At 44.2% G+C, this 12,603-nt stretch overlaps 1 protein-coding gene across 25 annotated transcripts in view; it reads right to left on the reverse strand.

The window, feature by feature from the left end:
* Positions 1–10,118: 10,118 nt before the first annotated feature.
* Positions 10,119–12,603, reverse strand: part of LOC129825963 (neurexin-1a-like) — a 100,613-nt gene continuing 98,128 nt past the window's right edge. For 18 of the 25 annotated variants that reach the window (XM_055886525.1, XM_055886616.1, XM_055886438.1 and 15 more), the window contains one exon: positions 10,119–10,855. In XM_055886525.1, coding sequence (XP_055742500.1) covers positions 10,551–10,855 — 305 coding nt within the window. In that variant the 3' untranslated portion in view covers positions 10,119–10,550. The remainder of the gene's footprint in view (positions 10,856–12,603) is intronic. The other 7 variants (XM_055887924.1, XM_055887941.1, XM_055887916.1 and 4 more) reach the window with 1 other exon arrangement.

Here is a 12,603-nt window from a genome sequence, read left to right on the forward strand (position 1 = left end):
CTTAGGTTTCCACCCCGAGAGCAACGGGCAGGTGGAAAGAGTCAACCAGGATGTGGGTAGGTTTCTGAGGTCCTATTGCCAGCACCGGCCGGGGGAGTGGGCAGCTTACATCCCCTGGGCGGAGATGGCCCAAAACTCCCTCCGCCACTCCTCTACCAACCTATCACCGTTTCAGTGTGTGCTAGGTTACCAGCCGGTCCTGGCACCATGGCATCAGAGCCAGATTGAGGCTCCTGCGGTGGATGAATGGTTTCGGCACTCAGAGGAGACTTGGAACGCTGCCCATGTGCGGTTACAACGGGCCATCAGGAGACAAAAGGCGAGTGCCGACCGCCACCGCAGTGAGGCCCCGGTGTATGCACCGGGGGATCGGGTCTGGCTCTCGACCCGAAACCTACCCCTTCACCTGCCCTGCCGGAAGCTGGGTCCGCGGTTTGTGGGGCCATTTAAAGTCTTGAGGAGACTGAACGAGGTTTGTTATAGGTTACAACTCCCCCCTGATTACCGTATTAATCCCTCGTTCCATGTGTCTCTCCTCAGGCCGGTGGTGGCTGGTCCGCTCCAGCAGTCTGAGGTGCGGGAGGTCCCTCCGCCCCCTCTTGACATCGAGGGGGTCCCGGCGTATATCGTAAGGGCCATTATGGATTCTAGACGTCGGGCGAGGGGCCTTCAGTACCTCGTGGAGTGGGAGGGGTACGGTCCGGAGGAGAGATGCTGGGTACCGGTGGAGGACATTCTAGATCCATCCATGTTACAAGAGTTTCACCGTCTCCACCCTGATCGCCCTGCACCTCGCCCTCCGGGTCGTCCCCGAGGCCGGTGTCGTCGCGCTGCTGGAGCCGCGCGTCAGGGGAGGGGTACTGTCACGACTTCCGCCGAAGTCGGCCCTTCTCCTTGTTCGGGTGGTGTTCGGCGGTCGACGTCATCGGCTTTCTAGTCACCATCGATCCATTTTTCAGTTTCGTTTTGTCTGTATTATACACACCTGGTTTTAATTCCCCCATCATGTTCCCTATTTAACCCTCTGGCTTTCATTTCTGTTTTGTCCGTGATTGTTTGTGCGTTAGGTGTTGTAGTTGATACGTGTATGTATCTGTTTATTTCCATTTGTGGAATTGTGCATTTATTTTGAGTAAAACACTGTGGTTTCGCTCAACACCTGTGTCCTGCGTTTGACTCCGAATATTCTCAGCACACAACCCTGACAAGTATTGAATAAATCAAAATCAATATGGATATAGATGAACTATTACTGCAAAACAGTAACCTTGCTCTCTGATAGGCTGGGTGAAATCAAGGATACGTTCCCATCCCTCACTCCATTGTATAAGCTGCCAGGGTTTATGGTGTAGGAGCTGGGGGGTAGGGGGTAGGGTGTAAGGTGTTGAGGGTAGGAGGTAGGGGACCAGTGAGTGTGTTCAGTCTGTGTTTGTATGTGTGTGTTTACTTTAGTCTGATGTGTCAAAACCATGGACCACGAGCCACATTAAAGCTGGCAAGAGGCCCTGAAGTTTGAATATACTGTACACTGCATTCCCCTTGACTTCTTCCACATTTTGTTACATTACAGCCTCATTCTAAGCGGTGTGGTCAGCATGTTATTCTAAAATATATCCTTCTTTTTTTTCACAAATCATTCTACACACGATACCCCATAATGACAAAGCTAAAACAGATTTTTTTCCCCCCTCCAAATTTCTTAAAAACAAAAAACGGAAATATTACATTTACATAAGTTTACTTTCCGAATGCACTGTGTTTATGTCTGAAGGGAACAATGTGGAACGTTCCATAACACTACTCTCCTACATGCACGCACACACTGTCTTCTGTCCTCCTCCTCCATTCTCTTCACCCTACATCCCTCTATATCTTCCTCCTCTCTTCCCCACTCTCCATGCACTCTTATTGATCCGTACCTGGAGGGCTGTGTGTGTATGTTGTGGTCAAGGACACCAGATCATTTGGTCCTTATATAATAACACATTTACAAAAACGTTTACAAACCTTTAATAAGGTAATGGATGAGGGAGAGAGAGAGAGAGAGAAAGAAAGAGAGGGAGCTAGAGAGAGAGAAAGAGAGGTAGATAGAGATTTGGAGAGTGAGAAATTAAAGGGTCAACAGTGATGAAAGCAAAACTGCACTGTCAACCTTCACCATAAGGGGGAGAAAAAGAGGGAGAGAGAAGAAATGAGAGATGGAGATGGGAGAGAGAGGCAGGCAAGGTAGTGATTGAGTGAGAACGGGGAGGAGAGAAAGAGAGAGAATGGGGTAAAGGGAGAGATAAAGAAATGGAGTGTTTTGCAGGAAACGTATAAAAATAACTGCACTTATTTTAATATTTTATAATAGAAATCAGGGTAACTTCACTTGGGTAATATTTTATTGACTCGTTAGATCTTCAAAACTATTTTTCATAATAAATGTCCGCTTTATGTTCTTCAAAGAACTGCAACAATAAAAATAAAAGTAAAATACGGTAGAAAATGTATAAAATTAAAAGGCTAAACAAACACATATGAACAATACCACAGCTCAATGCTTCGTCTTTACTTCAGATATAGAGCATAGAGGAGACGGAGAATGAGAGAGAGGAAGAGAGGGGGTAGACTAGAGGGAGAGAGGAAGAGACGGGTAGACTAGAGGGAGAGAGGAAGAGACGGGTAGACTAGAGGGAGAGAGGAAGAGGGGTAGACTAGAGGGAGAGGGGAAGAGATGGGTATACTAGCGGGAGAGAGGAAGAGACGGGTAGACGAGAGGGAGAGGGGAAGAGACGGGTGTATTAGCGGGAGAGAGGAAGAGAGGGTAGACTAGAGGAAGAGAGGAAGAGAGGGGTAGACTAGAGGGAGAGGGTAGACTAGAGGAAGAGAGGAAGAGAGGGGTAGACTAGAGGAAGAGAGGGGGTAGACTAGAGGGAGAGGAAGAGACGGGTAGACTAGAGGGAGAGAGGAAGAGACGGGTAGACTAGAGGAAGAGAGGGGGTAGACTAGAGGGAGAAAGGGGGTAGACTACAGGGAGAGAGGGGGTAGACTACAGGGAGAGAGGAACAGAGAGAAATAGAGATATATGGAAAGATAGAGTTGGAGCGAGGGAAATAATTAGTTACATTTTTCCGTCTCATTTTCCGGTTGTTACTACTTGTTCTTTAATGCTTTATGTCCCGCCCCCAGTCGAATTCCCATGCAACCATGTGATTGGTTAGCAATATTGCTTGGATGACCTGGGGGAGTTCACTGACAGCAGATACAAATAGAATGAGCAGATCAGAAACAATGGAGAGTTCTGGACAGTGCATTTCTATCTCCTTTGTTCTTACAGTTAGGCTGTGTCTCAAATGGCAGCCTGTGCACTACTTTTGACCAGAGCCACGTAGGGTTAGGATCATAGGCCTCTGGTCTAAAGTCATGCACTTTTAGAGGAAAAGGGTGCCATTTTAAGACATACACAGTCTTACACACTCTGAATGACATCATACTCACCCCCTCAACCTTCTCCACAGAGCCCGCCCTCTCACACACACACACACACACACACACACACACACACACACACACACACACACACACACACACACACACACACACACACACACACACACACACACACACACACACACTCCTGCCTGGCTGGGATTGATCACCTGGACAACGGGCGGGACAATCAACCAATGAGGTGAAGCAACAGGATGCACGGAGAGGGAGGGCCAATGACAGTAAATCAACTCAAATTCTCTTAGCCAATGGCATCATGAACAGCTCTATCGCTATAGAAGCACATGATAACACGTAATATTCAGTTTTGGATTACTTTACAGACATTGTTGATATAAAACACTCATCAGAGCAGGTACAGTCGTACATGTAATGTCTATAGTACAGACTGTAAAACAGGGCTGGGCCTGTGGCAGGTGAACATATTCTGCCTTTACACCAGGGTTACTCACTAAACCGCACCCCGACACAAACACACAACCCGGCCTCTCAGAGACACCTCTGTTGGTCAGTATCTGCTGTGTGTTGGGAGGTGAGGGAAGGTTGATTGGGTACAAATGAAGTTGTTGCGTGTCCTGTATCTGTCCCGTCTTCTTATTGATGATTGATGTATGATCTTGCAATAACAATATATGCCGTTTCTCAGATGCTTCTATCCAAAGCGACATACTTTTTAACTTATGGGTGACCCCAGCGGGAATTGAACCCACAATCCTGATGTTGCAAGCGCCATGCTCTACCAATGGAGCTACAGAGGACCACCATGTGTTGATCCAGTTGTTATGTGTTGTCTGTCTGTCATTATTAAGCCCAGTAATAATGGCCTGTTGGGCGTAAATGAAGTTTATTACGTTGAAGTGAATAAACCAGGTGGTAGATTATTATAAACCCAGTTGGTAATTCAGGTAGTAGATTATTATAAACCCAGTCGGTAGGTCAGGTGGTAGATTATTATAAACCCAGTTGGTAGTTCAGGTGGTAGATTATTATAAACCCAGTCGGTAGGTCAGGTGGTAGATTATTATAAACCCAGTTGGTAGGTCAGATGGTAGATTATTATAAACCCAGTTGGTAGGTCAGGTGGTAGATTATTATAAACCCAGTTGGTAGGTCAGGTGGTAGATTATTATAAACCCAGTTGGTAGGTCAGATGGTAGATTATTATAAACCCAGTTGGTAGGTCAGGTGGTAGATTATTATAAACCCAGTCGGTAGGTCAGGTGGTAGATTATTATAAACCCAGTTGGTAGGTCAGATGGTAGTTCAGGTGGTAGATTATTATAAACCCAGTTGGTAGGTCAGATGGTAGTTCAGGTGGTAGATTATTATAAACCCAGTTGGTAGTTCAGATGGTAGATTATTATAAACCCAGTTGGTAGGTCAGGTGGTAGATTATTATAAACCCAGTTGGTAGGTCAGATGGTAGTTCAGGTGGTAGATTATTATAAACCCAGTTGGTAGGTCAGATGGTAGTTCAGGTGGTAGATTATTATAAACCCAGTTGGTAGTTCAGATGGTAGGTCAGGTGGTAGATTATTATAAACCCAGTTGGTAGTTCAGATGGTAGTTCAGATGGTAGATTATTATAAACCCAGTTGGTAGGTCAGATGGTAGGTCAGGTGGTAGATTATTATAAACCCAGTTGGTAGTTCAGTTGGTAGTTCAGGTGGTAGATTATTATAAACCCAGTTGGTAGGTCAGGTGGTAGATTATTATAAACCCAGTTGGTAGGTCAGATGGTAGGTCAGGTGGTAGATTATTATAAACCCAGTTGGTAGGTCAGATGGTAGGTCAGGTGGTAGATTATTATAAACCCAGTTGGTAGGTCAGATGGTAGATTATTATAAACCCAGTTGGTAGTTCAGGTGGTAGATTATTATAAACCCAGTTGGTAGGTCAGATAGTAGATTATTATAAACCCAGTTGGTAGGTCAGGTGGTAGATTATTATAAACCCAGTTGGTAGGTCAGATGGTAGATTATTATAAACCCAGTTGGTAGTTCAGGTGGTAGATTATTATAAACCCAGTTGGTAGGTCAGATGGTAGGTCAGGTGGTAGATTATTATAAACCCAGTTTGTAGGTCAGGTGGTACATTATTATAAACCCAGTTGGTAGGTCAGATGGTAGATTATTATAAACCCAGTTGGTAGTTCAGATGGTAGGTCAGATGGTAGATTATTATAAACCCAGTTGGTAGGTCAGATGGTAGGTCAGGTGGTAGATTATTATAAACCCAGATGGTAGGTCAGGTGGTAGATTATTATAAACCCAGTTGGTAGGTCAGATGGTAGATTATTATAAACCCAGTCGGTAGTGTCACGTTCCTGACCTGTTTTCTGGTGTTTTTTATGTGTGTGATGGTCAGGGCGTGAGTTTTGGGTGGGCAGTCTATGTTTTCCGTTTCTATGTTGGTTTTGGGTTGCCTGGTATGGCTCTTGATTAGAGGCAGGTGTTTTGCGTTTTCCTCTAATTGAGAGTCATATTAAGGTAGGGTGTTCTCACTGTTTGTTGGTGGGTGATTCTGTAACGGCTCTCTTTCGGTGAGTGAGTTGACCAAGGCGCAGCGGGTTGTGAATACATAATGAACTTTATTAAACAAGACGAAACTAAACACACGAAGAACACTTGAATAATTTTACAAAACAACAAAACGAACTAGACAGACCTAAACTATGAACTTACATGAAACGAGGAACACATAAACAGGAACGACCGAACGAACGAGACGAGACAGTACCGTGTGGTGTAACAAACACAGACACAGTGACAATCACCCACAAACAAACAGTGAGAACACCCTACCTTAATATGACTCTCAATTAGAGGAAAACGCAAAACACCTGCCTCTAATCAAGAGCCATACCAGGCAACCCAAAACCAACATAGAAACGGAAAACATAGACTGCCCACCCAAAACTCACGCCCTGACCATCACACACATAAAAAACACCAGAAAACAGGTCAGGAACGTGACAGGTAGGTCAGATGGTAGATTATTATAAACCCAGTCGGTAGGTCAGGGGGTAGATTATTATAAACCCAGTTGGTAGTTCAGGTGGTAGATTATTATAAACCTAGTTGGTAGTTCAGATGGTAGGTCAGGTGGTAGATTATTATAAACCCAGTTGGTAGGTCAGGTGGTAGATTATTATAAACCTAGTTGGTAGTTCAGATAGTAGGTCAGGTGGTAGATTATTATAAACCCAGTTGGTAGGTCAGGTGGTAGATTATTATAAACCCAGTTGGTGGGTCAGGTGGCAGATTATTATAAACCCAGTTGGTAGTTCAGATGGTAGGTCAGGTGGTAGGTCAGGTGGTAGTTTATTATAAACCCAGTTGGTAGTTCAGGTGGTAGATTATTATAAACCCAGTTGGTAGTTCGGGTGGTAGATTATTATAAACCCAGTTGGTAGGTCAGGTGGTAGGTCAGGTGGTAGATTATTATAAACCCAGTTGGTAGGTCAGGTGGTAGATTATTATAAACCCAGTTGGTAGTTCAGATGGTAGGTCAGGTGGTAGTTTATTATAAACCCAGTTGGTAGGTCAGGTGGTAGACTATTATAAACCCAGTTGGTAGGTCAGGTGGTAGATTATTATAAACCCAGTTGGTAGGTCAGGTGGTAGATTATTATAAACCCAGTCGGTAGGTCAGATGGTAGATTATTATAAACCCAGTTGGTAGGTCAGGTGGTAGATTATTTTAAACCCAGTTGGTAGTTCAGGTGGTAGATTATTATAAACCCAGTTGGTAGTTCAGATGGTAGATTATTATAAACCCAGTTGGTAGTTCAGATGGTAGGTCAGGTGGTAGATTATTATAAACCCAGTTGGTAGGTCAGGTGGTAGATTATTATAAACCTAGTTGGTAGTTCAGATGGTAGGTCAGGTGGTAGATTATTATAAACCCAGTTGGTAGGTCAGGTGGTAGATTATTATAAACCCAGTTGGTAGTTCAGATGGTAGGTCAGGTGGTAGATTATTATAAACCCAGTTGGTATGTCAGGTGGTAGATTATTATAAACCCAGTTGGTAGGTCAGATGGTAGGTCAGATGGTAGATTATTATAAACCCAGTTGGTAGGTCAGGTGGTAGATTATTATAAACCTAGTTGGTAGGTCAGATGGTAGATTATTATAAACCCAGTTGGTAGGTCAGATGGTAGATTATTATAAACCCAGTTGGTAGGTCGGGTGGTAGATTATTATAAACCCAGTTGGTAGGTCAGATGGTAGATTATTATAAACCCAGTTGGTAGGTCAGGTGGTAGATTATTATAAACCCAGTTGGTAGGTCAGGTGGTAGATTATTATAAACCCAGTTGGTAGGTCAGATGGTAGGTCAGGTGGTAGATTATTATAAACCCAGTTGGTAGGTCAGATGGTAGGTCAGGTGATAGATTATTATAAACCCAGTTGGTAGGTCAGGTGGTAGATTATTATAAACCCAGATGGTAGGTCAGATGGTAGATTATTATAAACCCAGTTGGTAGGTCAGATGGTAGATTATTATAAACCCAGTTGGTAGGTCAGATGGTAGATTATTATAAACCCAGTTGGTAGGTCAGGTGGTAGATTATTATAAACCCAGTTGGTAGGTCAGGTGGTAAGATTATTATAAACCCAGTTGGTAGGTCAGGTGGTAGATTATTATAAACCCAGTTGGTAGGTCAGATGGTAGGTCAGGTGGTAGATTATTATAAACCCAGATGGTAGGTCAGGTGGTAGATTATTATAAACCCAGTTGGTAGGTCAGATGGTAGATTATTATAAACCCAGTTGGTAGGTCAGATGGTAGATTATTATAAACCCAGTTGGTAGGTCAGGTGGTAGATTATTATAAACCCAGTTGGTAGGTCAGGTGGTAGATTATTATAAACCCAGTTGGTAGGTCAGGTGGTAGATTATTATAAACCCAGTTGGTAGGTCAGATGGTAGATTATTATAAACCCAGTTGGTAGGTCAGGTGGTAGATTATTATAAACCCAGTTGGTAGGTCAGATGGTAGATTATTATAAACCCAGTTGGTAGGTCAGATGGTAGATTATTATAAACCCAGTTGGTAGGTCAGATGGTAGATTATTATAAACCCAGTTGGTAGGTCAGATGGTAGATTATTATAAACCCAGTTGGTAGGTCAGGTGGTAGATTATTATAAACCCAGTTGGTAGGTCAGGTGGTAGATTATTATAAACCCAGTTGGTAGGTCAGGTGGTAGATTATTATAAACCCAGTTGGTAGGTCAGATGGTAGATTATTATAAACCCAGTCGGTAGGTCAGGTGGTAGATTATTATAAACCCAGTTGGTAGGTCAGGTGGTAGGTCAGGTGGTAGATTATTATAAGCCCAGTTGGTAGGTCAGGTGGTAGATTATTATAAACCTAGTTGGTAGGTCAGGTGGTAGATTATTATAAACCTAGTTGGTAGGTCAGGTGGTAGATTATTATAAACCTAGTTGGTAGGTCAGGTGGTAGATTATTATAAACCTAGTTGGTAGGTCAGGTGGTAGATTATTATAAACCCAGTTGGTAGGTCAGGTGGTAGGTCATGGCTGTGCTGGGTTTAGGAGTAACCCATGTAGTCTCTTCTCTGTTAGCAACACATGGAGTAAGATAATTCAACGTGCAACAATTTCCCCATAGAGTTTAAACTGCAAACATTTTCATTCTTCCTCTTTTCTTCATCAGCGTCTTCGTCATCGTCATCTCACATATCGTTGCCATCACAGAGTCAGTGATGAAGTTTTGGTGTGTATATATATATATATATATATGTGGTATGTGTAGATAGGTAGGTAGGTAGGTAGTTCTGGTGTCTGGTCTCCTCTCCTCTCCAGAGTCAAAGTCTTTTGTTTCCATAGTGTTGATAGGTTGATATCATGTTGTATTGCGTTGTACAATAAACGTCCCAGCAACACTTGAAACACACACAGCTCCTTCTCCCACCTACCTATAGCGAGTCGGAGTATCAAGCCACCATGGCAACCCTGGTGGGTGTGGCTCTTCCTGTCTTGTTGCCGGGGTAACGTCCATCCTGCTGACTTGTGGGTTAGGGCTAGGTTCAGGGTTCAGGTAATCTGGTGTTACACCTTTGGACAAAACCCCAGTCTTACACTCAACTATAACTGAGTTTATCATGGTGTTAATCTGGTTATTCTGATTTTGACTCCGTATGACGGAAGACAAGCATTCTCTCGGTTCTTTCCTAGCCTGACCCGCCCCCCTCACCTCTCTGACCCTGCGCCCCCCTCACCTCTCTGACCCTGCCCCCCCTCCTCTCTCTGACCCTGCCCCCCCCTCACCTCTCTGACCCTGCCCCCCCTCACCTCTCTGACCCTGCCCCCCCTCCTCTCTCTGACCCTGCCCCCCCCTCACCTCTCTGACCCTGCCCCCCCTCCTCTCTCTGACCCTGCCCCCCCCCCTTCCTCTCTCTGACCGTGCCCCCCCCTCCTCTCTCTGACCCTGCCCCCCACTCCTCTCTCTGACCCTGCCCCCCCATCCTCTCTCTGACCCTGCCCCCCCCTCCTCTCTCTGACCCTGCCCCCCACCCACCTCTCTCTGACCCTGCCCCCCCATCCTCTCTCCGAGTCCACAGGACAGTTTATAGCAGTGAGAGACGGGAGAATGGTCCTTTAAAATAATTGCTCTTTACTGGTCCTTTACTATCTGCTTGCTATATTCTGGTTGAACACAGAGAGGCTGTGGTGAGTGGCTATTACTGTACAGCATGGGCCTCTGCCCTCATGACAGTCTCTCCGTCTCACTCTGTGTGTGTGTGTGTGTAATTTTCTGTGTGTGTTTGTGTAAGTGTGTATATCAGAGCATGTCCTCCTGTATGTGTGTATACGTGTATATGTCTATATGTCAGTGGAGGCTGCTGAGGGGAGGACGGCTCATAAATGTGTCTGGAATGGAGTCAATGGAGTGGTATCAACCACATGGAAACCACGTCTTTGATGTTTTTGATGCCATTCCATTTATTCCATTCCAGCCATTATTGTGAGCCGTCCTCCCCTCAGCAGCCTCCACTGCTGTATATATTAGTTAGTTCCTCCTCTCCTCACACATAGTATTCCTTGTCTTTGTTGTTCTTGTTCTTGGAGATGTTGGCGATGCCCAGCGGCTTGTCCTTGGTGCTGCCGTTAGGCTGGGTGGCAGAGTTACTGATGTAGTTGCGGCTCTCGTCCACGTGGTACGAGCCCTCGTCGCGGTTGCGGTACTTGTACATGGCGTAGAGCAGGATGAGGATGCAGAGGGCGGCGGCCGCCACGATGCCCACCACCATGCCCGTGGTGCTGCTGGACTCCCTCACCACCTCCGATGTCCCCGGGAACGGCTTGACCTCCGGGAGAGGGGGGTGGGCTGCTGGAGGGAGGAGGAGGGGAGGGAGAGGGGGAGATAGAGAGAGTATTTTATTCCATGCTGGCTGCCAGCATCTTTCTGTTTAATCTGCCATTGTTTTTGTTTCCATTTTGGCTTCCTTGATACTGTAAAGCGTCTTTCGGTTCGCGATATAATAATGATACGTATGCGGCAGGTAGCCTCGTGGTTAGAGGCAGGTAGCCTCGTGGTTAGAGGCAGGTAGCCTCGTGGTTAGAGGCAGGTAGCCTCGTGGTTAGAGGCAGGTAGCCTCGTGGTTAGAGGCAGGTAGCCTTGTGGTTAGAGCGTTGGGCCAGTAACCGAAAGGTTGCTAGATTGAATCCCCGAGCTGACAAGGTACAAATCTGTCGTTCTGTTCCTGAACAAGGCAGTTAACCCACTGTTCCTAGGCCGTCTTTGTAAATATGAATTTGTTCTTAACTGACTTGCCTAGTTAAATAAAGGAAAAATAAAAAAGTATTATTATTATTGGGAAAATAACATAGGACAGTGCTCTATATTTTCACTGCAGAATCTAATGCAGCAATGCAGCACATGTTTGATCGCAGGGTAAACTTCCTGCTTCACACTACACCTTCTAAAATGTTTTTCAATCTAGTCTAGCCAGACTGTTAGTGTGTGAGGTTAGTAGTATAGAAGTAGTACTATAGCAGTAGTAGTATAGCAGTAGTACTATAGCAGCAGTAGTATAGTAGTAGTACTATAGCAGTAGTAGTATAGCAGTAGTAGTATGGTAGTAGTAGTATAGCAGTAGTACTACAGTAGTAGTAGTAGTATAGCAGTAGTAGTACTATAGTTGTAGTAGTATAGTGGTAGTAGTATATCAGTAGTAGTATAGTAGTAGTAGTATAGCAGTAGTAGTATAGCAGTAGTACTATAGCAGTAGTAGTATAGTAGTAGTAGTATAGCAGTAGTACTACAGCAGTAGTAGTATAGCAGTAGTATAGTAGTAGTAGTAGTATAGCAGTAGTAGCATAGTAGCAGTAGTAGTATAGCAGTAGTAGTATAGCAGTAGTAGTATAGCAGTAGTAGTATAGCAGTAGTAGTATAGCAGTAGTACTGTAGTAGTAGTAGTATAGTGGTAGTAGTATAGCAGTAGTAGTATAGTAGTAGCAGTATAGCAGTAGTAGTATAGTAGTAGTACTATATCAGTAGTAGTATATCAGTAGTAGTATAGCAGTAGTACTATAGTAGTAGTAGTATAGCAGCAGCACTATAGCAGTAGTAGTATAGTAGTAGTAGTATAGCAGTAGTACTATAGCAGTAGTACTATAGCAGTAGTAGTATAGCAGTAGTACTATGGTAGTAGTACTATAGTAGTAGTAGTATAGCAGTAGTACTATAGTAGTAGTGGTATAGCAGTAGTAGTATAGCAGTAGTAGTATAGAAGTAGTAGTATAGCGGTAGTACTATAGCAGTAGTAGTATAGTGGTAGTAGTATAGTAGTAGTAGTATAGCAGTAGTAGTATAGCAGTAGTAGTATAGTGGTAGTAGTATAGCAGTAGTAGTATAGCAGTAGTAGTAGTACTATAGCAGTAGTAGTATAGTAGTACTATAGCAGTAGTAGTATAGTAGTACTATAGCAGTAGTACTATAGCAGTAGTAGTATATAGCAGTACTACTATATCAGTGGTAGTATAGCAGTAGTACTATGGTGGTAGTACTATAGTAGTATTAGTATAGTAGTAGTGGTATAGCAGTAGTACTATAGCAGTAGTAGTATAGCGGTAGTA

The sequence above is a fragment of the Salvelinus fontinalis genome, chromosome 1 (assembly GCF_029448725.1).
Source record: "Salvelinus fontinalis isolate EN_2023a chromosome 1, ASM2944872v1, whole genome shotgun sequence".
Classification (NCBI taxonomy): Eukaryota; Metazoa; Chordata; class Actinopteri; order Salmoniformes; family Salmonidae; genus Salvelinus; species Salvelinus fontinalis.